Here is a 24,281-nt window from a genome sequence, read left to right on the forward strand (position 1 = left end):
AGCAACATTGGGCTAGAATCAGGGGCTCCTGGGTGGCTCGGTTAAGCATCCAACTTTTGATTTCAGCGCAGGTTATGATCTCACAGTTTGTGAGTTCACAACTGTGTGATACACTGAGTCACAGGATTATACACTTTATATAAGTGAAAGGCATGGTATGTGAATTAGAGCTCAAAAACAGTTATAAGAAGAGGGGGCACCAAAAACTGGGTCTCAGAATGACAATAGGCTATAAAGTCACATCCTAGGAGGAAAAGCTGAAGAGAGCAGAAGTAAAACAGAAAGACTCTGGGGAAGAAGCCATTTTCAAATATTTGAAAGGCTCACACATGGAAAGGCAATGAAATGACCATGTGGCCCAGAAGCGGATTCTGCTCCTCCTTTTGGACTGCTCCCCCCCTGCCAATACCCCCATAACTCCCACACACCGTTCATGGTCCCGCTTACATGTTAGCCCCAGGGATGCCCTCCAGGACTCCCCCCCACCCCCCGATCTTTGCCGTGTGCTCTCCTAGATTCAGAGCATTTCAAAGATTCTTCATTTGTAATGACGTATTTATTTAGTCATTGGGCTATATAGTCTGAGGACCTCACTAAATTACTAGCTCCATGAAGGGACTCTGTTGGCTTCCATGCACTATTGTCTCCCTGGAATTTGCCACAGTACCTGGCATATAGGAGGTAGTAGGTAAGTACTGGTTGGGGGTGCCTGGGTGGCTCAGTTGGTTAAGCGGCAGACTTCGGCTCAGGTCATGATCTCGAGGTCCGTGAGTTCGAGCCCTGCGTCGGGCTCTGTGCCGACAGCTCAGAGCCTAGAGCCTGTTTTGGATTCTGTGTCTCCCTCTCTCTGACCCTCCCCCATTCATGCTCTGTCTCTCTCTGTCTCAAAAATAAACAAACGTTAAAAAAAATTTTTTTAAATAAATAAATAAAATTAAAAAAAAATAAGTACTGGTTGAATGAATAGATGAATGAGCCCTAACTGTTAGAAAATACAAGCAGACAGCGTAAGGAGGAAATTTCTGGAATCAGAGCTGCCAACAGACGCAATGAGCTGCCCTGAGTGCCCTTGCACCTTGCTCCTCTTGGAACTGTTCGAGCACATGGTGGACAAAAGTGTCACAGAGCAGGTGTAAGCACCAAAGAGATGGTCAGACAAGATTTCTCTCCCTTCTACTTTAAAATCTCATGAGGGGCGCCTGGGTGGCGCAGTCGGTTAAGCGTCCGACTTCAGCCAGGTCACGATCTCGCGGTCCGGGAGTTCAAGCCCCGCGTCGGGCTCTGGGTGACGGCTCAGAGCCTGGAGCCTGTTTCGGATTCTGTGTCTCCCTCTCTCTCTGCCCCTCCCCCGTTCATGCTCTGTCTCTCTCTGTCCCAAAAATAAATAAACGTTGAAAAAAATAAAATAAAAATAAAATAAAATAAAATAAAATAAAATCTCATGAATAGTTCATATACTCCGGAAAAATTCTAAAAGGCAGATAAGAAAAGTAAGTAAATCAAATCACCCGTGATCTCCCTACCAAGTGATGGCCACGGTTAACGCAGTACAGTTGACCGTTGAACAACACAGGAGTTAGAGGTGCTGACACCCTGCACACTGGAAAATCCCCGTACAAATTTTGACTCTCCCAGAATTTAACTACTAAAAGGCTACTACTGACTGGGGAGCCTTAGCAATAATATAAACAGCTAATTAACACACGTTTTGTATGTTGTATGTATTATAGACTATATTCTTACAATAAAATAAGCTACAGAAAATGTCATTAAGAAAATCACAAGGAAGGGAAAATACATTTACAGTACTGTACTATACATATCAAAAAGAAATCTGCATATCAGTGGGCCTGCACAGTTCAAACCCAGGTGGTTCCAGGATCAACTGCATATCCTTCTGGACACTGGCCGTGTAGTGTTTCATTATATGGACACACACTGTTTTAATTACTACAGGATTATGTGAATCTTTGTACATTCCACATTGTTTAATCATAGCTCATGGCTCATACTTATTGGCTATTAAATTAGCACCAGGCACTGTGCTAAACATTCCATATGCATCGGATTCTCCTAAAACCCAATGAGGTAGATACTTAATATTATTTACATTTCATATTAGAGACAGGGAAACTGGGGTTTAGAGAAATCACCCAATTCTGTCATGATCACAGGCTAGCAAATGCAGAGCCAGATTCAGATGCCACTAATCTGACTTCAGACTCTTGTGAAGGTCCCACTGATGTTTGCTCAATGAAAAACTGAACGAATGAGGGAATGAATGAATGGCTGTGTGCTCAACTTCCCACACCAGGAAGAATTAAGCTTCTCTTTACCAGCCGGTTGGTTCTTATCTTACAAAGCTCTAAATGTGAGGTCGCTCATCTCTTCTTGGCTCACTCTGTCTCAAGGCTAAAAACGGGGTCTGACTCCCACCGGCCACTGGACACCCTGCCTCTAGGGGAACCTCCAGTACCTTCTCGGCTGAGCCTCCCCACAGTCTCTGGTGGCCCAGGCTTCCGTCACCCACAGAGCCACCTTGGGCAGAGCCCACCCTGGCCACTTCCGGCCACCTGTCCCCCGGGGACATGCGGAAGCTGACAGGGCCCCGGGGCTGCTGCGATGTGGCTGTGTCCACGTGTCCACTTCGAAGACGCGGTGCCGCGTCCCGCTGGTACAGGCGCTGCCGGTGCTGGTGCCACCGCCACCGCCAGTGCTGGTGCCACTGCCACCGTGCAAGTGCCACCGACACTGCCAGCGCCGGGCTCACCGCCTCTGCTGCCGCTGCCGCCACGCATCACTGGAACTGCGGCCCAATCAGCACCTCGGGGGTGGGACACTGCTGGCACCGCAGCCGCTGCCCGCGCGGCACCGAAACTGAAACTGAAACTACCGCCAGCACTGTGGGGGCGGGGCTAGGGTGGGGGCTGGGAGCTTTCTGTCCCCATTTGCTCAAGCCCACCGCCCCCCTCCCCTGGCAGCCCCGGGCAAACGAGGGACGGACTGTTCCCTCGCCTCCTCCGAACGAAGCTTCACCAGGGACTGTCTTGGGCTCTCCTGGGAGAGGACTTCTTGGCTCAAGCAAACAGGGCCCCGGAAAGCCCGGCCCACGTTCCCCAGCCGGCTCCAAACCCGGGGCGCAGCGCAGCCGCAGGGGGGGAGCCGCCTCTGCCCACCGCTCCCCGGCCGGTGGAGCAGGCGCCTTCGTCCCACACTGCGGAGGCCGAGAGACGCGCGTGGCCTCTCTCCGAAAATGCCGCAGACCTCACGCAACACATCTGCGAACTCACCTGCGAGTCGGCCCCGTTTTCCGTCCAGTCCTGTTTCTCAAAGATCCCACTCGTGTTACCTGATTGTGCGTAGGTCTCAGAGTCCGTCTTGGAATAAGGCAGGAAGTTAGAGAAGTAAAAGGAGATCAAATGAAGAGCTGCGAAGCGAATTTATGGATACGCATTTTGAAAAGGAAAGCCCATTTCCAACTTTGGGGATTTTTTCTGGAGACTTCCAAGGGGCAGAAAATCTTGGCCAAATGACCTGGGAGCTCTAAGTGGAAAACAGGGCTCTCTCAGGAAGCTTTTTTTTTTTTTTAATGTTTATTTATGTATTTTGAGGGAGGGGGAGAGGGGTAGAGAGAGAGGGAGAGAGAGAATCCCAAGCAGGCTCCGCAATGTGGGGCTCGAACCAAGGAACCCTGAGGTCACGACCTGAGCCACAATCATGAGCCAGTTGCGCAACCAACTGAGCCCCCCAGGTGCCCCTCTCAGGAAGCCTTCTAAATACGAATTACAGAATGACTGCTCCCTCCTGCTTTTTGTAGATAGGCGTTACGAACGCTGCTGGGCACCGCTGATCCTGGCCAAGGTCAGCATCCACGGGCCACCACCCTTCCTGACCCTCCGTGGTCTTCAGCCCAGAACTCCTTCCTTAAAGAGCAGCATCCAGACTCTCAGCCTGCCCAGATAAGTTCATATTAAGGTTTTAATGCCATCACTCCATGCTTCTCAGTCAGAAAGGTCACAGACCATTAATGCCACAGCAAAGCAGGAAAGGGTCTCATCCTCATGGACCTAAGTGGTTCTCAGAGGATGGGTAGGGTCTGGCAAGGCCAAGAGGAAGGGTTCCAGAAACAGAGCAGAGGAACAGAGAGAGAAGCAAAGGGCATGACTGGTCAGTGACAGAAGGAGGGTCAGAGGACAGCAGGGAGGGATCACCCAGGGCCAGTGGATTGCTTTAGAAATCATTAAGAACCTGACAGCTTATAATGTTTTAGAATCTGATTTTAAAACTGGGATTTCATGCTCATGTGGGGTAAAAATAAATGTGAGAAATGGGCACTTGTATACAAACAACACATTTACTTTTTCCCCTCTAGAAGCAAGCCATAGCATGAGCACAGAATCCAGGAGAGAGGTTTTTGCCCTTGAACGGGCTATTCCTGAACCTTCACCCAACTTTCCAGATCCCACAGGTGCCTCTTAGATCTAATAGAGTTTTTGGTTTTGTGCTAAGGCTATTCTCTGTGCTGGGTTATGAGTCATTCTTGTCCCTCTGCATAACACAGAGCACCTTACAGGAAGCACAGTGGTCACCTGTGGCAGAGAATGAGACCCATGCTCGCCAGACTCAAGAAGACTGAATGATGAAGAAAAGTGTTTGGACAAAGTAGGACTCGTCTCTACACCTGAGACAACGCATAGCGAAAAAACTCAAAGATGTTCTTCTACCTAGACATCTCCTCCTCTGATAACCATCTGGCTTAAACATAATATGACACCGGGGGCAGAACCTGGAGAGCTTCAAGGTCTGTCTTTAGGAGGATCCTTGTCCACGTACATGCTGTCTCACCCATGCTACAAAGTGGGTTAACACAGGCTATAAACTCACTATCCAAAGTCACAGAGACTATAATGCATGTATATTCCTTCCAACTGTGACTGGTTCTCTCTCTCCCTGCCTCTTAATCTCTTTATATACATATATATATATATATATATATATATATATATATATATATATATGTATATATACCTCATTTATATATACTACATTCATTTATGTATACATACCTACATAGACATATGTGTATCTTGTGTATATAACTATATACGTATGCGCATAAAATATGTATAGTGTACATGTATATACGTATATAAAAGACATATAAAGAGAATAAGAGAGGCAGGGAGAGAGAATATGTGTGTAAACACACACACACACACACACACAAATATGTAGTGCAATTCAATTCCATTCAATTTCATTAAATTCAACCCACATTTAGAGTCTTTGCGATGCACTGGTCGACACAAGACACTAGACACCGAGTCACAGAAGAGCGAAACCGACCTCCAGCAGCTCGCCATCTAGAGGGAAGATAAACTGAACCCACACCCCGGCATGGTGGCCACTTAGAATGGGAGGCAGTGTGGCTTGGTGGTTTTAGATCAAGGATGGTTCATATGTGTGCATGCATCATGCTGGCTGGGCGAGGGTCCCGCTCTACCACTGTCAAGCTCTGTGACCTTCAACAGGCAGTCTGAGCCCCAGGGTCCTCATCAATGACATGAACATCGACACCAGCACCTTCTTCATGGAGCAGTGAGAAATTAACGATATCACCAGTGAAAGCGCTTACACTGGCACACAGAAGGCATTCGATAAAAGGGAACTTCTACTGTTACAATTATTATTCTTATTGAGAAAAGGGTGCTTTTGTGTCGGGCACAAAAGAAAGAAAGGTCTGTGTAACTTGGGGGTGTCAGGAGGAGCTTCAGGGAAGAGGTGGCATAAGGAACAGGTGTTTGTCAGGAGAACAACAGGGACAGAAGGCATTCCGGGGATATGAAAGAGTTTGTTCAAAGGCCCTGAGGCATGAAACATCCTGGCATATCCTGAGAACTGCCAGCAGATCAGCACAGCAGAGTAAGGGTTCAAGGTCAAAAAGAAGCCACAGTCAGATCTAAAAGGCCACCAGAGAGCTTCAAACAATGGGATGACAAGATCAGACTTGCTTTCAGAAAGGTTTAGGTACTATCCAACTGAACATGATTTCACCTTCCTCAGGTCACCGTTGTGAGGACCAGTTATCACAAATACCACCAGACTATATTAATGCCACAAAACAGAAGATTTCTTGTCATTCACATGTTCTTTCCTCTGTTCACGAGTCTTCAAAAGCTTCTTGTTGTTTTGTTTCAGTTTTAGTAAATAATTGGCTTACTTTTACATGCTGGTTTCATTGCTGCAGAAGGTTTTCTTTACCACTAATGTCTTACAGAACGATTTTCATTTTTGTTTTGTTAATGTTTACTTATTTTTGAGAATGAGAGAGAGAGAGACGGAGTACAAGCAGGGGAGGGGCAGAGAGAGAGGGAGACAAAGGATCTGAAGCAGGCTCCAGGCTCTGAGCTGGCAGCACAGAGCCCAACATGGGACTTGAACCCACGGACCGCAAGATCATGACCTGAGCCAAAGTCAAATGCTTAATGGACTGAGCCACCCAGGCGCCCCTTACAGAATGATTTTTACATACTCATCTTCCTAACCACAAGGAGGGTCTTCAGTGGCCCCTTCTTAGCATCCGTAGGAGCCAGACAGTAAATCATTCACCCTCCAAGTACGCAGACAGCGATCACATGCGGCGGATCAGATCTGAGAGACGGAGGCGGATGTGGGAGGCAGAGCCATGATCGGGGTTAGTACTGGAACTAGAAGGAAAATCATATCCCCAGGAAAAAAGCAGTAGGGGTGAACCAAGAAGGTCACAGAAGAAGAAGAAGAAGGACACGTGCCGTGACACAAAAGGGGTGGATGAAAATGCAAAGTGGACCTCTTAAGGGCATTTAGTGACAAAGGAGGTCCTGGAGGGAAAATTTGGAGACAGGCAACTAAACTGTTTAAATGTGTCTCGATTCATTTGCTCATATCATGAGATCAGCCTATTAGTCGATTCTCCAAATTCTCTTTGTTCAAACATGTTCTGGGTACAGAGAAAATAACGTGACACTGCAGAACAGCGCGTGGTTTCCGACCATGAAGGACTCAGCACAGGAGAAAAGAGAATTCCTTCTGCTCAGGTGTGAGTGGGCACCTGATACGTGCCAGGTATTGTCCTAAGTGTGGCTTACATATGCTGTCTCGTTTAATCTTCATGCGACGCCATTGATAAAATCAGCAGCCAGGGACAGTCTTCTTTCTGGCCCCATTTTCCATTGCTCCGTATTAGAGCAAACAGAGGGCAGCAGGCGGGAAAGAGAGCTGAAAACTGCCAGTCGGCAGATACCTCCATCGCTTTAGACGCCACCGCCCCCACCCCCCAAACTGACATCAAAGGGTCTGGTCTTAAGATTTTCCGAAAACAAACATTGCTTCTTGCAATACCCTTTTTCCCTTTGATTTCACAAGCATTGACCCCCCCCCCCCCAATGCAGTAATCCTGCCATTCCCTTCAGACCAATAAACATGCTCGGTGCATCGTGTGCTCGAGTGCAGGTATATCCAATTCAGGCACAAACAGGGAGTGCCGTCATCCCCACAGGACCTGCCAGTGGGTCAAGTCCAAATTCTGGACTCAGATGCACTATCTGAGTGCCTCTTTGGGCTGTGGTTGCTGCAGCCTGGAGCTCCTGAGCACCAGGGGTTGTTTGCTTAAGTTGTTAAAAAAGTAAAAAAAAATATATACATATATATAATAATCCTATCAACCTCTCATGTGGCACTCCAACTTAGCATGTATTTTGGGTCAACTAGGAAACTCAAAGAGCACTGCAGAACAATTAAAGTAAGTGTGAAAGGGGTACCAGGGTGGCTCAGTCGGTTAAGCGTCCGACTGCAGCTCAGGTCATGATCTCCTAGTTTGTGGGTTTGAGCCCCACGTCGGGTTGCGTGCTGACAGCTCAGAGCCTGGAGTCTGCTTCAGACTCTGTCTCCCTCTCTCCCTGTCCCTCGCCTACTCAGGTTCTCATTCTCTCTTTCTCTCAAAAATAAATAAAAAAGTTAAATTTTTTTTAAAAAGTAAGTGTGAAAAATAGCAAGATCTCCATCAATTGCTTTGTTTCTCAGACAAAAATTTCTCCCCTGAAAAATCAAATGAGCAATAAGTTATTTATTGAACACCTACTATGTGACAGGTACTCTATATCCAATTGCACGTTACAGGATTTCTTTTTCGTTACTGTCTTCCCTTCTTTGAAATATTTAAAGCATTGATCAGGATGCTTTAGCTGTTTTGTCTTCAGGCAGTTTTATTATTATGAAATGTCTTTAGAAGCTTAACACTGTTAGCTAGGCAGAGTTTTCTGAGTCTTTTTTGGTCTCTTTTGTTTCTTCCTACTTTTTTTTTTTTTTTTTTTTTTTTACCTAAAACTTTCCTCTTCTTACTCTCTGATTTCAGGGAGAAAAAAAATCTAGCATCTGGGTCCTGAGACCACTTGAAATGTCTGGGCCGAGGGCTGCTAATGACCTCCCAGAGATAACCCAAATTGCTGATTTAGCAAAGCCCATTCTTGACCTTGACACAAGACAAGACAGGCAAAGGGAGAGGACTTGCCAGGCAGCAGTGAAAGAAGACAGATCATGGAAGGGCTCAGATCTCCCCGGGCCCCCTCCCCCATTCAGCAAACACCTGGCTGAGTTGGAAAACATGACCGGTCCAACCTTCCTATTGGCACCAATTGAAGCTGTCAGCTCTCGGCTTGTCACCAGTTGCACTGGGAGGCCCCGGGCAGCCACAAGAGCCCTAATTAGGCAGAAATGACACTTCTACAACTGACCTGCCAGGACCTTTGGCAAACCATTTAACATCATTAGTTAACATTTTTTAAAAGTGTGAATGTAAATGAACAGCCACTGGTTTTCAATGGAGTTTGTCGGTGGCATCTCCCCCCCCCCCCCCCAGCTCACTCTTTCTTTTTTTACATGAATAGCCCACTTGTTTCCTCCAGAATTGGAGGGAGGCACCAGGGAAAATGGAAGAAGAGGACCAGTCCTCTGTGAGGAGAGACGTTAAAGCATAAACAAGCCCGAAGGATCCAGAGACATCTCTTCCTGCCTTGGTAGAGGCCTGAACACACACAAGGCCCCAGAGCCAGCAGGGCAGGGCAGGGAGGGGACAGGTGTGTGCCCAGCCAGGTCCTGCTCCATGAGCTCGGCTTGTGAGTATGGATGTCGGCTGTCGCCCATCCCGTGCGAAAGCAATTTCATTTCCTGAGTCGAGGGTGCTTCTGAAATACTTTCTCTCGTGCCTCTTACCACTCGTCGGCACTCTGAACAAGCAGCCGCTCTGCAGTGGTTTAGCAAGTATCTTACGCGTGCTTCAATCTAGCTGTACCAGCTTTAAATGTACCCAGTCCGTCTCTAGACAAACGAAATTCCAGGGGTAACTACTTCCGACGCCAGTTTGGTACTTACGCAGATGAGTTCGTTTCCTACCTGAAGCTGGTATTTCCCACCTTGAATCACACTTGACTTTGCTCTTTGCTGCACACCCACAGAATCTGTATACGCCAACATTCTCCATCTGCAGGAGGGGGGAAAACTTCACTGTGAAAATGTCACCTTATCCATTTCCGCGCTGCTCTCGAAGCGTGTGTTTGTGCCGGCTGACAGCTGGAAGAGGCTGCCCAGAGCAGAAGGGAGGCCAAGGCACAGGTGGGCAGCGGAGGAGCCAGGTTCCCCCAGGGCCTTTGCACTTACCACCTACTCTTTGGGTGGCCCTGGTAAGGTGCTTTGCCCGAGTCTCAGATGTTTTTATCTGTAAGACAGAGATAATGCCTTCCTACTTCAGATGAGAAAAACAAGAGATGGAAATATCATGAGAACTGGGAAGCACCGTGTAAATAAAGATACGGAGTGCCAGATTAATTAGACGGCCAAAACTGAGGCACTATGCCAGGTTCTCAGCTTGGAGAGATGAAACTGAGAATCTGTCCTCTTGCTTCTCAAGGCAGGCTGGACAAAGCCACTACACCACTGGCACATCCCAGGTCCCTCTCTGTACCCCCCCCCCGCCCCTCCTGTCTCCCCACCTCCACTCCTGCTTCTTCTCCAAAGGGCTTTAAGAATTACAAAGAAAAGTGCATGGGTGCAAAGCAAATTCTTAAAACCCGTGGTCATATTAGCTCTTTAGCTTCTCTGCTGGATCCTAGGCAGTACGAAAGGGGAAGCTCATTTGTCTACCTCTGGATTTCCAGAAGCCCTGAGGACAGTGACAGGTATACAGTAGATGCACAATAAATGTTTACTGTGTCGAAATGCAGTGCAGCTTCCAGACACATGCTTATAGCAGCTGGAAGGTGTGCTTTACGGAGGCAGCCCAGCTCCTGGATTTGGGGGAGCTTTGCTTGTCCCTGAATTAAAAATGAGTAAAATCAAGCGGGCAGCATGTGGTGGAGAATGCCTGCAAGTCGCCATGAGAGAGAGAAGCAAAAGCAAACAATCTGAGTTTGGGGCAGAAAGAGAGAGAAAATACTGGAAAACGTCCTTAATAACAGTAAATGGGAAAGGGAGAGAACAGCTCATCGTGATGGAGTATTTAGTGCTTTTAAGCTAAATACCTCAGCATATTAAGCAAATAGAGAAAAGCCAGCTAGAAGATGTCAGCAAATTGAAGGGAACAGTGCTCAGAAAGCTCAGAAAGCCGATAGGAGGTGTCTGGTTTTGACCCCTTTTCCCATCACATGCCTGGTCTGCGCCCGCTTGTTTAGTGTTGCTTCTCCTCTCCAGCTGGGGAGCTTATTGAAAAGCTCTTGCTCCCTGCCTGGTTTTGGCACATTTTCTGCAGGTGCCTCCTACTGTGGCCACAATGGGCTGCTAGGGAGGTTTAGACCTGTCAACAGCTCCAGGGGAGGGGGTGGCGGAGGGAGCGCAGCCATTGTCTTAAAGGGCCAGTGACATTGTGCGCCTTGGAGCCTGCGGCACCGGCACCTGCTAATGAGATGAATCCTTTCTCCCCACTTGCTCTTTCTCTCTTTAATGATTTAACTTGATCGCTTTGGTTCCTTTCTGGACAGGGAATTGCTCCGTTGATAATATAAAGTAATTGCCTGTAAAACATTGCTCCGCAGCAACTACTCCTTCCTTGGCTGAAAATGTCACAGCAATTGAAAAGCTCTTAGCCCAGTTCAAGAATGAGGTTGCTCAAGAGAAGGGTCTTTGCATATGTCACCAAGCACTCTTGGGTTGCCAGAGTTGCGAGTTCTTGGTGTGTCTAATTGAGTTTTAAGACAGAGACTTCTCCTTCCTTTATCACAGTATGATTTAGTGTGCGACTAGGGATAACTGACCAAGCTGAACTAAAAACTCCCTGGACCCTAGAATTAGAGTACGTTCAGGGACAGCCACTGTTTTCTCAATCCCTGTGCCATTCTTTTCTCAGAGCCCCGAATTCGGAGGCAAGGCTACGTGGGTCAAGTGTGATTTAGGAGAGCATCTTCATTCCCATCACCTAAGAAGGTATCTTTGTCGAGGAGGGACTGGGGGCCTTGGTTTTGCTAAGTGGGATCGATGCTCTAATTGTCTAAGATTTGCTGATTTTTTTTCAGACCTGTCACTTGGCGGCAGCAGTGACACACTGTGGGAACGGGGACCACACGCCTGAGTTTTGATAAATACTTTATTAGTCACTGCCACGCCAATGTGGGGAGTAATTCACCTGGAGAAAAATCGCTTTGTCGTAGGCATGAACCTGCCAGCAAAATAAACAGTGGTTAGTGACGGTTTCATTTTCTCTGACAGGTGAAAGCCTGAGTCTGTATCTGAATGAGAGAGAGAAACTTTCTTCGCCCTAAGTGGTGGGAAGCACCACTTGCTAAATGAGATGCTGCCGCATTACTAATTCGGGAACAAAGCTTCAGGTGAATCATCTTCCAACCAGATGAGCCGTGAATAGGTTTTGAAGCTGATGAAGTAAGGGCAGTAGACATGCTTATTACTGTACTTTATAAAAAGGCAGAAACATCTGCCTGCTTACTTGACAAACTCGAGTACAGAGAAGGCAGCTACAAAAAAAAAAAAGGGCATTTAAAATTATACATCTGAAGAAAGCTGCAGAATTTTTACAGCTAACCCCCTCAAAGATCAGGCTACAAGTTCCATTACTGTAAATAGTGAAGCACTTTCTTCTTGGAATTTAGGAATTCGGGATTTTAGATTTTTACATCTTTTAATATTGTCAGAATATGTCTGATATTCAGTTGGGGCAATTACACATATGATACCAAAATATACTGCACATAATAGAAGTAGCTTTTATCTTTTACTCTATCTTTCCTTTATCCATAATGAAACAAATAAAAAAAATTTACCCACTAAATAAACTGATTCCTGAATAGAAGAATTATGTTGACTGGCTTTTACCAACAACTAGTTTTTTTTCTATTTGTGTGTGTGTGTGTGTGTGTGTGTGTGTAAAATGAAGGCATGGAACTAAATGGCCCAAAAGTTTTGCTGGCTCTATGATTTTCTTATCTATAATGATGATTCCTGTAATGGAAACAAATAAGCAGCAAATATGACCACATGGTTATTTCTAACAGCTTTGCCTATGGGACAGGCGGTCAAGACAGAGTAAGGGCAGGGTGAGTGAAGTCCCTGCAGCCACGACTAGGAGAGCCTGGACTGTGGGGCTAGAGTCCCAAACCCCCTTGCAAAAGATGGCTCAGGAAGCAGGAATGCAGGGAAGGTGGCCCTCGTGGTGGGGGGGGTATGGGAAGGTGGTGGCCGGTGTCCTCCACAAGAACCCCCAGAGTATTCTCCACATTTCTGGAGGGGGGAAAAGAACATGTGAAGAAGAGAAAAGCAAGTCAAGCAAGCACATCCATCTTCCGTGAGACGAACGTCAAATCTGACAACAGCCACAGGACTGGTTTCACTTTTGTATCCTCCCCTCTCATATACTTGCACATGATGCAAGAGGTCTGAATAGAATTCCAAAGTTCAGAGATAACGAAACGGGGATTCACATTTTATTGCTCATGTGGATCTTTGCAGCACATTTGAAACCCCCTGACTTCACAAGGTAGAAATTAACCTTGGGTTACATACGTTTGAGCCTCAGACTAAAAAGGATTTGTCGAGATGTTGGGCAGGTGTTTAAAAATAAAAGAATGCATTTTAAAATGCATCATTTCCTGTGCCTGTGCACAACTAAGTGATGAAATGTACACAGAGCGATGAGACTTATACCCCGGGCTAAACTGTGATTGTTCTCTAGGGTAATCGTTGACATTCTTCATAATCAGATTTGTACATTGCCACAGACATTTCAACCTGAGCCCTTTATTTCGCGTTTACGTTTGCTACTGACATATATCCACTTAACACAGAGAACTGTTAAGATCCTTTATACTCACGCAAAAAGTTAACATCAAGCTCATGGGCAATAGTACCTGTTGCAATGTTTGTACTCCAGATATAAGTTGTACTTACTTCCCAGTTAGAAAATAATACCAATTTAAAATTTGCTTTATAGCTTCTGAATTAAGATAGAACCACTCACCAAGGGAAGAAAAAGATTTTAGTATTTCATCCCTCGGCAGAATGCACGGGCTCCTTCTCAATCAACATTGCAGCTGCAGCATTTGTGAGGGAGTCAGACAACACAGAAGCTAAGGCAAGCACAGGCTTCACTCCCCTCCCCTGCGAGGACCTTGGTTCTACTTTGTTTCTTACAATTTTCTTAGAATTGCATACTGCAAAGTTTCCTTTCTTTCAAAAGTCAGAAAGCACTCAGTAGCCAAAGAAGTGTTACCATCCTGTTTCTCTCTCCAGTTTGTGTGACAAGGGATCACAGCCCCCTTCCAGAGTTCAGCTTATTTTAAAATATCCAACCGAGCAAGATGCACTTGAGTAGTCAACAAGTATGCCTGGCCCAAAGGACTAGTTGGAAGATGCCGACCATTAAAAACCCTACATGTTTACCTGCATATCTTGTGAAAACTAGAGGAGCTAGGCTGGCATGAGGTATATCTCCTGAAGTCCAAATTTGGAGAGCAAGGTGAGTTGCTCATAAATGCCATAATCACAGGAGCTGGTCCTGATGTGGCAGTTAAGCCTTCACCCTAGAGGATACAAGGGTGTGTGTGTGTGTGTGTGTGTGTGTGTGTGTGTGTGTGTGTGTGTGTGTGTGTGTTTCTTAGCACTAGGGCTTGGAAAGAATATGAAAGGTTCAAGGCATGCCCCTTGTGAGTTCAAATCAAATGTAGACAATACATACAAGGGAAGGTAAAAATGATTATTTTTAGTTAAAAAAAAAACAGTTGGTGATTCCTTCTATTCTCATATAACAAATAATACTTGGAAATAAAGTCTATCGCAAATACAAATTAAAAAGATCTTGAAATTTTGAATTCTTCATTTTGATTACATTTCCTGCTTTTGCAGATTTATAATTATCTCAAAAAAAGACAACTGTTTTCCAACAATAGGTTTATAAGAAATGTACAAAAAAATATATTAACTGAACAGATTTTTTTCCCAGTGGTCTTAGTTAAGAATTCACAATGCCTAGATTTTCAATAAAGTAATAAATAACCATACACGGGACAACATCTATTCTAAAGCATTTAAATTGATAAACACACATTTTAGTTATTTCAAATATCATACTTTAAAAGTTGTTTTTGTTCTTACTCTACAAAACATAGTCTTTGATTCTTGCCCTGTAAAAGACAGTCTTTGATTTTGTATTCTTAAAATCAGCACACAGGCCTTACTTTCCCCTTATATACTGTCAGCTTGGCTAGCAAGAAAAAAGAAAGCATTTAATGATTAGGAAACCAAAGTTTAGGTCAGATACGCACGTTAATAAACATTCCAACAAGTGTGGGCATAGAATAATTTTACAGGAACTTTACTTTTAATACTGCAGAAGGAGAAAAATTCTTTAGAAGGCACAGATACCTAACTGAGGTTAACTGAGACACTCTTTGCTATAAAATGCCCCGCCTCATGAGTTTGTTACATGGTCTCCTCTCTTTTCAAATTCCCATAAAGATTCCAAGGCAATATTTGTGTAATTATTATGAGTGCAAATATTTGGCCATGAACTTTGGGGAAGAAGGTTACCTAGGATGGCTCGGGGATATTTTAAATCACCTGGTTGTTCACAAACCAACTCCAATTTTTACAACAGTCTAACAGCAGCTGTTGAACAAGGGCCGCTCAGCTCCTTTAAGGAGTCTGGCCAGTTCCCGAAAGGGCAGTGGCAGAGTGCGGACCTTCGGTTACCCATGTGGCTACACTTGGCTGTATTTCTGTGCACACAAAAAGAAGTGGAGACCAGGGCAGGCCCCCAGATACTTCTCTTCCCACCTCAGTTTGCCTCAACTATTTATTTCAAGTGAAAGTGCTGTCACACAAAACCATCTTAATACCAATCATTCTTTATTCCTGTCTGAACACGACTGTCTTAAATTCTCTCCTACTTTCCTTTCCCTTCCTCTCTCCAAACTACAGCATTTAAATGTGGTTATGCTGACTGTAGCCCAAGCAGAAGACAGGCATCATTAAAAATATTTTAAAAGTATTTCCATTTCAGAAATAACATTTTAGTCTTTCATCCTGACCAGATCTCTCCTTAAGTATTAATGGAAACATTATTCTTCTGAGAAGCGAATTCTGACCATTACTGCTCTTATTTCTACAATATCTACCTAAGATTTTGGATGCCCAAACACAAAATATAATAATGGTATTTAATTAAAAGCAGGACCCCTTATTCCTTGCTAACATACAATTCTGTGTATTTTTTAATTGTACAGAAATTTAATCTAACACGTTAGATTGGCATTAGAGATTCATTCACAAATGTCACCTTAAATAATTCTGGAACTGTGTAGGGCTCCAATGATACTTATAAATGATTGTCATATGTAAAAAAGATGCAATTAAATCAAATCGTACTGAGAAATTTGCCTAAGATGATTTTATTTGCTAAAAACGCCTGGGAACTTCCTCTCCAAATTTACTCCCCCGAAAGAAAACATTCTCATCTGCATCTATGACTACAATTTTTAAAAATAGTCAAGGAACACAAAGTTTCAAATGTCTTAAATGAAACAAACAACAAAAGGTAAATCAAGTTAGAAAAAGAGCAAACACCACCAATGACCCTTCATTTTGCCAATAAGAAAATGTCAAGAATCAAGTCCTAAATTTTTGACAACTGAATTTTTTAAGTCCCCCAAATAATATTTGACAACTTAACGTTACCATGAGATTCATGACCGAGCCAGTAGAAATCATCAGTTATAAAGGCATAGAGTGTTTTGATTTTGCTAATAAGAAATAGATAATTCCTCTTAAGCAGATTAACTTAAAGTACATTTTCAGGGAAGCTAAAATCCCCTTCAATCAAGTTCTTAAGTTTAATTACAAAAGTCAAACAATTTACTGGCTCTCACTCAAGCGCAATAACAAAATAGGTGGACACACGACTCTCAGAGGCTGGGAAACAGACCAGATCAATGTTTGCAGCAGTTACAGAGAAAACATTTTCAGACGTAACTAGATAAAACATCTAACTGGTCCTCTTAACTGGGATTTCTCCTCTCTTTCTTCTTTGCTGCCCCCTATGTGGGAAAGATGCTTAACATTTTCCTCATTCAAAGTAAATGCAATTACTATATTTAGGTTGCTACTTTTATATTAAGAGAAGAAGTACAAATTAGAAAACCTGGCCTTTGTAGAATATTTTATATGTATTCATTTTGCTTTATTAGCCCCTTAATTACATCACAGAAATACTCTTAAGTTGTCTCTATTTCTACAAAGTTAAAAAAGTATCTACTTTAAAATGGCAAAATAGCTTACTTGAAGAGTTTCTTTTGCCTCATTTTTCCTCTTTCTTTTTACTGTCTAAACTCACTGGATAATTGCCCTACTTCCAATTTAATTCTTCCTATATAGAAATTGTGTGTCTATATCCTGAAAAATACCAATTAAACTGCCAGCAATAACATCTCCAACAGTATCTTTTGGTCTTCAGTGTCAAAGCCCTCTGAACAAATGACCGGAAGGCTAAATCTAATACAGTCTTTGACAGGATGCCAGCTTTGAACACTCACATTGCAACCGTGGCTCCAGCTTTCTGCTTTATTTGGGGAACAAGAGAGAAATAACACATCAACTCTATAATTTTGCACAAATGGTAAAGGTTAAAACAAAAGTGATAGATTACCAGGAGGTCTGATTATCTCAAAATGTCGTTAATATTGTTTTAAGAGGGGGGTTCCCCTTATCATTTAATTCAATTCCACCTGAATTCCTGTACAAAGTCAAATAAAGGTTTTCAGACAAATATAGTAAAACTGCTAAAAATGTTATTTTCCTTCTCCTTAATTTCTTTGGCAATAATGACATCATTTACTATGTATTGGGCATGGTGGGAAGAAGGCTCCATGGATTTTCCAATTTAATCTCATAGCAATCCTATGATATTGAAAATATTAGTTGATGAGGAAATGGGCTCAGAGAGGTTAAGTATCTTGTACAAGGACACACAGCTGGGAACTGGAAGAACCAGACTCTGACCCGTGTGGTCTGGTTCCAAGGCCCAACACTTCTAGGCCTTCTTGGCTGTATCCACTATCCAGTTTTCCCTGGGTGAAGCTTTACCCATTCTCTTTCTAACATGATCCCTGAAGAAATATTTTCGGGCAGAGGTTCTCAACCTTAGCTGCACATTAATATCCCATATAAAAAAAATTCCTCTGTGTGGGCCCCACCCCTGGAGATTCTAATTTAATAAGTCTGGGGTAGGGCCTAGGCATCAGTGTTTTTTAATACAGGGAATAGATACCCCTCTTCTTCAAGGGGCTTAGATTCTAACAGTGTTCAGATGTTACCAGAATTTGGTCGAATCCCCACATGATTCTAATATGCAGCTCAGATTGAGAGCCAGTGATCAAGAGATTAACACCATTTTCCCAGACTCCTTTCTCCATGCCCTCAATGTGAGCAGCTCAACTGGCTTATCCAGAAAGGATGGCCAAGAGCCTAACAATCGCTGACATGAGACCGTGGAATCTAACTACCGAGAGTTCTAGATTTGAGAGGCAGCAGAGCCAGCGGGAAATGCATGGGCACTGGGGTCAGCTGGTTCAAATTCCATCTCCACTATTTGCTTACTGTATCACCTTGGGCCAACCCCTTACCTCTTGTGGTTGTTTTGCAGAATTCAATGGGATGATGTAAGGAAAACCTCAGGCATATAAAAGTTCTCCATCAATGGTAGTTGCTGCCCCGGTTTTTGTTGCTATTACTAGCCCAGAGGTAATGACTATTGCCAGGAGACATTCGTAGTGAAAAAAATCAAATTACAAAAACATTTTATTATTAGTCTAATCATTCCTACTTTTATTCCTTCGCATTTAATTTACAGCTATTTATATTGCAATTAGCTTAGCAACCCTCATTCCTGACAACTGGGCCAGGAGGGGTAACATTATCACTCCCATCTTTGGATGGGGAAAAGGCAACATTTCCATCTATTCTCTCTCCAGTTTCTAGGATTCTAAAGATTAAAGACACCTGCAATCATGTTCATTAGTTCCCTATGAAAAATGATATTCAACACAGATGGCAAATGCAGGCAAGAATTAACAGGCACTTGATAGCAACCCCAAAATAACACCTAAATAATCACTTCTGAACATGAAAGTCATGGCAAACAAGTTCCAATTTATAGAAAGGTGTTAGAAAGGATTAGGGGGAAATGAACAAATATGTTTTTCTTTATCCTCATTCATTTAGGAAATGTCTGACATAGCTTAGAAATTCTTTTTCAAATGCAGACTGAAGCATGATTAATCTCCTCCATGAAGGGTCTTCATTTAGCAGATAGGACTAGACTGGTATGCCTTGATATTTTATCTTGAATCAAAGCTACAAAATAGGAGACGTCTAAGATGAAGAGACCTGATTCAATGGCTCTCAGTCAAGGTCCCCGAGAAGCCCCCATACTATAGGCAAAAAGCTCACAATTCCAAATATGCACCAGACGCATGCCCGACCTGGAGAGCAGCTTGCCTATAAATGTATTCTTTGTCACATGTATGGAGGTTATGTGAATGAAACACATATGCTCCAGACATACTATTGAATTCATAGTCACTGTATATAACCACTGTTACATGGCGGGGGGGGGGGGGGGGCAGGGGGTAGTTTCTTCCATTTTTTTGGTTGTAAAAAAGGAGTCTTCATACTCAAAAAGTTTAGGCAACATTGATCTAGACCAGCCACTCATTTTATTGATGAGGTCTAGATCTTGGGGACAGCTGGGACTCCAATCTGTCTTCTAATTCCCAAATGTCCCTTGTCCCCTACCACACCCATCCACTGCGAGCACCCCATCTGTGGGATGTCAAGTCATGGCGGTGTCCTCTCTCTAAAGAAAGAGGGTATAGTCCTACCCTCTGTCCCTGGATATCTTCCAGAATTTTCCTTATCTCCTGAGTCTTTCCTTTCCCTTTCCTTCCCTTCTTTTCCTCCTTTCAACTCCCCTGTTTTTACCCTTAGAGTTAGCTGCACTCAATGCCTTTCAAGCTCTGATGTTCTCTGAGTGCCCTTGGACATTTAGTCTCAATATGAAATGGAAATACGGTTACCAAGGTACTAAAACAAGGAATGTGATAAGTATGCATACAATACGCATACACGTGAATGTAGTTTACAGCTAAAACCCCAGTACTTCTAACATCTATAAAAAATCAGAAAATTGGAATATTCATGAATAGTCATTTTATTTACTCTGGATCTGTCAACACTAATAGAATGTTAATAAACGCCTAGCATACCAACTTTTCAAAATGCTTTCACGTCTCTTAATGCAGTTTATTGTCCTGATGGCTCAGCAGGATGTAAGTGCTAGGATCAAGGCCCACGAGAACTTAAGTGCCGTGAAGGGAAGAAATGTTACCTATTTTGTTCACTGCTGTTTTCCTAGTGTCTAGTCTCTGCCACATGGTAGGCATTCAATAAATATTTATTGATTGAGTGAATGACAGAAGTTAACAGGGATGGTAGTTTTAGCTATTTATTTAGCCTACATGTAGTTTTATTTTTAAGAGGATGGCAAGATTCTATAAAGGAACAACTGACTCCCTAATATCTTTTCAGTCTTTCATTCTCCTTTAATTTCAGTCTTTAATTTGACTTAATGTTATTCCTTCAAATATCTTAATGTAATTTTTCAAAGTTATACAAGTAGTACATTCATTTTAGAAAAATCAGATACTACTAATAAATTAACATGTCCAATGATCCCATTACCCAAAGACAATACACTTAATATGCCAATGTATATTCTTTCAGAATTTATTCTTATGCCTATGTACACACGCACATCTGACACATTCCAAAAACTCTCTGTCTTAAACTCCATGATTTAGATTGTTTTCTTTTTTCCCTAAGCTTTTTTTTTTTCTTCTTTTTTGGCTCACTGCCTCTTAGAGCACCTTATCCTCCTCCTATGTCCTAAATATATTTCTTCCCCAATATTTAGGTCCTTGCTTCTATAGGATTTTTCCCTTTTCCCTCTAGAAGATTCATCTATCCTTATTTCAACTTTAAGTACCATGTGGATGGGTGATCTTCATATCGTCAGTCTTCCCTTCTCTCTGAGATACCAATGCTCCAAAAGCCCCACACATCTAAAACCAGATGCATCCTATTCCTTCCATCAAAACCACATCACTCACTCATCCACCCCATTTCTATCAACTGTAACAGAACTCTAGGAGCCATCCTCAAAGGCATAATCTTTGGTCCCCCAATCCCACATCCAGTCACTCACCATGATTCCCATCCTTCTTCCTATTAACTCTGTCATCCACCTCTTGCCAGTGCTATCAGTGGGCTTTAGGCCCTCACATCTGCATCATTTTCTACCTGTGTCTCCTGCTTTCTGTACAACTAACACCCTCCAAGCTTACCCATTGCTGCCAGCTAACTTCCTAAAACACCATTTCCATCCTGCCCATGCTACTTTTCTATCCTGATGTCTCTTTATTACTGAAAACAATCCTTTGCTCTAGCCAGCCTAGTGTATTCATTATTCACTCAACTCCAAAACATTTTAAGTATTTATTAGGCATTTATTATACGTAAAATCCACTCATTCACTCAACACCTATTTACTGAGCAAAGATCTGTAAAGTAATGTACTGGGGACACCATGGTGAACAAGACAGACCAAGTCTCTGTCCTCATGGAATCTAGAGGCTGGTGGGTTACAGAGGGGAGATTCCAAAAGATGGTGGTCCCAGCCCAGGGCACTTCCAACCTTCCATTTAAGTGTCAAATGAGTCAAGACATCCCTGAAGGCTGAGCTTTGTGGCCCAGACTTCAAGTGGGAAAGGAGTTCAGAAGGGAGGGCTGAGCGAGGAGAGCTGATGTGGAGCACCACGTCTCTGCAGAGGTGGGACTCAGCCGGGCATTGAAGGATGGGCGTCCCAGAGAAAGGGGTGCCTTCCATCCATGGGGATAGGAGGAGAGGCGCACGGGTGGGATGGAAACACCAGCAGCAAGAGCACGGGCTTATTTCGTATAAAGGTTCATTCAACACCTATTCAGCAGAGCACACGTTCTGTCCCTGCAGGCCCGGGGTTTTAAGGGGCATGTGAAGAGTACTCAGACCGGGCTCCTACCATGAAGGGATTTCCATCTAGCAAGGAGGATAAGGCAGGCCCATGATGATGTCACATCCCAGCAAGTGAGATGTTCCATCTGAGATTTGGAGACAACACTGAGGGAGCTCAGAAGGAGGTACATGTCTGGGTTTCTGTATCAGTTTTATAGAATCACATATTTTTATACATCTACCTGCCTCTATTGAAAATATCTTATTTTAAAGTGTTTTCTCACTCACTTTCTCATTTTATCCTAAGGGACTTGTGAAGAAGGCAGAATAGACCGGACTGTTTTCCAGAAAAACCAAATACAACAGAGATGTTTTAAGCGATCTACTTAAGTCAGGAACACTCAGAGGTTATAGGTTAAGAGTAGAACAAGAACACCTGCCCGTGTCGGCCCACTCCCACCTAAGTACCTAGAGCAGAAGGCACAAGAAGTTCTATAATTGCACTGACACCCGGCAGGTGTAAGGAAGCCAAGTAGGCAGTTGGATTTAAAAGGGCAGGACTGAGGCAGCCTCTGAAGGTACTGGAGAAGGTATATGACCCAGTGCCAGTCTTACAGTCCCACTTTTCCTTCTCAAGTTTTGCCTGTATCGTTCCCCACCCCTAGGCCTGTCCAAGCCATAACCATTCGGGGTTTACCCCGATTTTTTTCGGCCCACACTGGTTTTCCCTTCCAGTGATTTCACCCCACTCATTTCCCAGCGGAGGGGCAGGGGGACAGGGGGTGGGATCGCGTATCCGGTTCTCTCTCCTGCGCACCAGTGTGCCCGGCCAGCACGCTGCTGGCCTCGGACAGGCGGCTAAATACGGGCGAATGAATGAATTCCTGGCACCTCCACGGGCCAGCGAGGATATATCCGTCCCCAGGAGTGGGCTGGCAAGGTGTGCCCGCGCCACCCGGAGGAGCTCACCCACCGCGAGGGACGAGGGAGTGTGCGGGGGGAGGGGGGGGAAGGGTAAGCAAGAAGGCCCGGTGCCCAGAGCGCGCCACCCGAGGCTCCGGTCCCCCGCTGGAGGCCGGGACTAACGCTCCCACGCCTCCGCAGAAATCGTGAACTCTTTCCCCATCAGAAAAAGTGTCGAGGAAAGTGGTGGGAAACGACGCCGCCACTGCTCGAGCGTCAGGAGTGGAGGAGCCCTAGCCCCAGGCCCAATCCCTCAGGAAGAGGAGGGAGGAGCACGGGAGGAGCCATGCGCACCTAAGACCGCGGCAAGAACCCGGGCGAGAAGCCACGCGAGATCTGGGGTCGGGAAATCTCATTGCGTTGCCTAGCGACGGACAGGACGCTCGCGGGCCCCCAGGCTAACCCCAGCTGTAGCCTCAAATCTCCTACCATGGGGGAAGAAGGCGGCGGCCGCAGCTGTGGGACCACTAGGGAGCTGCAGAAGCTGAAGCAGCAGGCGATGGAGTACTACCGGGAGAACGACGTCCCGCGCAGGCTGGAAGAGCTGCTCAACTCCACCTTCTACCTCCAGCCTGCCGACGTCTACGGGCACCTGGTAGGGACCTGGGACTAACACCCTCTTCCCTCCAGCCCCTCTCCCCCCGCCCCGCGCTGCGGCAACGCCGTGCGCCTGCGCCGCAGAGTCGCGCACGCGCGCCGCCGCCACAGGCTTGAGGACCGTGGTCGTGCGGGGAGGCGACTCCGAAGGAAGAAGCGGTGCGGAAACCTGGGCAGGAGCAATCTCGAGAACGTGGTGGACAGGAAGCAGTTAGAGGAAAGTGCGGTGTAGGCGCATTCGTGGCTAAGGCGACAGCTCGGGCCCGGCAGGCTTCTGAGCCGCCCTGCGCGGTTGCCAGTTCTCTTTAAACACAGACCTTAACACCGCATAGCTCAGCTTGCAGCCTGCAGCGGCCTCCGTTTGACCACGGGTGAGCTCCCTGGCGTTTGCCACAGCTTGGCCTCAGCCTACCCGATGGCCTCATGCCCAGCCCGCTCATTACTGCCGAGTCGCACTCTGATTTCAAGCGTATGTACCTTGCAGGGTGCACTCTTCTTGGATGCCCGACCCCATCTGACCAGCTCCTACCCAAACTCCAAATTCACATCAGTCTTGCCCGCTTCACCTGGACTGATTGTCCTTGAGTGTTCCTAAATCATTTCCTGTCCGTAATGAGGCCCTCCATAGGCTTTTGAGCTCCATGGAAAGCAGGGGCCTTTTCCTACCACCTCCCTAGTCCCTAGGCCCAGCACAAGATCAGGCATGTACCTTAGGCTTAAGCAATGAGCAGTTGAAACAAGCGTTTTCTCACTTCTAGATCCGTTAAGTACTAGCCACCTACCTTCTGGAAGGCAGTGTGGTTGGAGCTGATAGGAGTTTGCACTAAGGTGAGGCAATATGACAGCAGCGTATGTAAATGCAATAAAGAAGCACAGTGTGTTTACAGGGTTCAAAACAACATCTTGTTGAGGCACTTGGTATGGAGGATGTTCCATGAATGTTTATTTTACTCAATCGTGGCCTACAAGTGAAAGCTGTATGTTGGGGGAGGGCAGTGCTGAGCTCTTTGTGCTATGTGATTTGTTGCTTAATCTTTAGGACCACTAGGAGGTAAAAATTGTGATTTCGTTTTACAAATAAGGAAACTGTGGCCCAGTGAATTTAGATGATTTTCCCAAGGGACACAGTGAATGACAGTGATGA

The 24,281-nt window shown here is 44.9% G+C and overlaps 2 protein-coding genes and 1 long non-coding RNA gene across 6 annotated transcripts in view; 2 read left to right on the plus strand and 1 right to left on the minus strand.

Moving 5' to 3' along the window:
* Positions 1 to 23,114, minus strand: part of HSPA12A (heat shock protein family A (Hsp70) member 12A) — a 165,566-nt gene extending 142,452 nt beyond the window's left edge. Inside the window, exons 1-2 of one of the 2 annotated variants that reach the window (XM_053207360.1) lie at positions 22,970 to 23,114; positions 9,430 to 9,517 (exon numbers count right to left, since the gene is read on the minus strand). In XM_053207360.1, the coding sequence (XP_053063335.1) occupies positions 9,430 to 9,517; positions 22,970 to 22,972 (91 nt within the window). In that variant the 5' untranslated portion in view covers positions 22,973 to 23,114. The remainder of the gene's footprint in view (positions 1 to 9,429; positions 9,518 to 22,969) is intronic. The other variant, XM_053207359.1, reaches the window with a different exon arrangement.
* LOC128312659 (uncharacterized) lies at positions 3,003 to 4,965 on the plus strand. The gene is made up of 3 exons (XR_008292222.1): positions 3,003 to 3,355; positions 4,373 to 4,468; positions 4,562 to 4,965. It is a non-coding gene; the product is annotated as an uncharacterized LOC128312659 (long non-coding RNA).
* Positions 22,616 to 24,281, plus strand: part of ENO4 (enolase 4) — a 30,766-nt gene continuing 29,100 nt past the window's right edge. The window contains exon 1 of one of the 3 annotated variants that reach the window (XM_027063211.2): positions 22,616 to 23,135. In XM_027063211.2, the coding sequence (XP_026919012.1) occupies positions 22,971 to 23,135 (165 nt within the window). In that variant the 5' untranslated portion in view covers positions 22,616 to 22,970. The remainder of the gene's footprint in view (positions 23,136 to 24,281) is intronic. The other 2 variants (XM_027063210.2, XM_015071341.3) reach the window with 2 other exon arrangements.

This window comes from Acinonyx jubatus, chromosome D2 (genome assembly GCF_027475565.1).
Source record: "Acinonyx jubatus isolate Ajub_Pintada_27869175 chromosome D2, VMU_Ajub_asm_v1.0, whole genome shotgun sequence".
In the NCBI taxonomy this organism is placed as follows: domain Eukaryota; kingdom Metazoa; phylum Chordata; class Mammalia; order Carnivora; family Felidae; genus Acinonyx; species Acinonyx jubatus.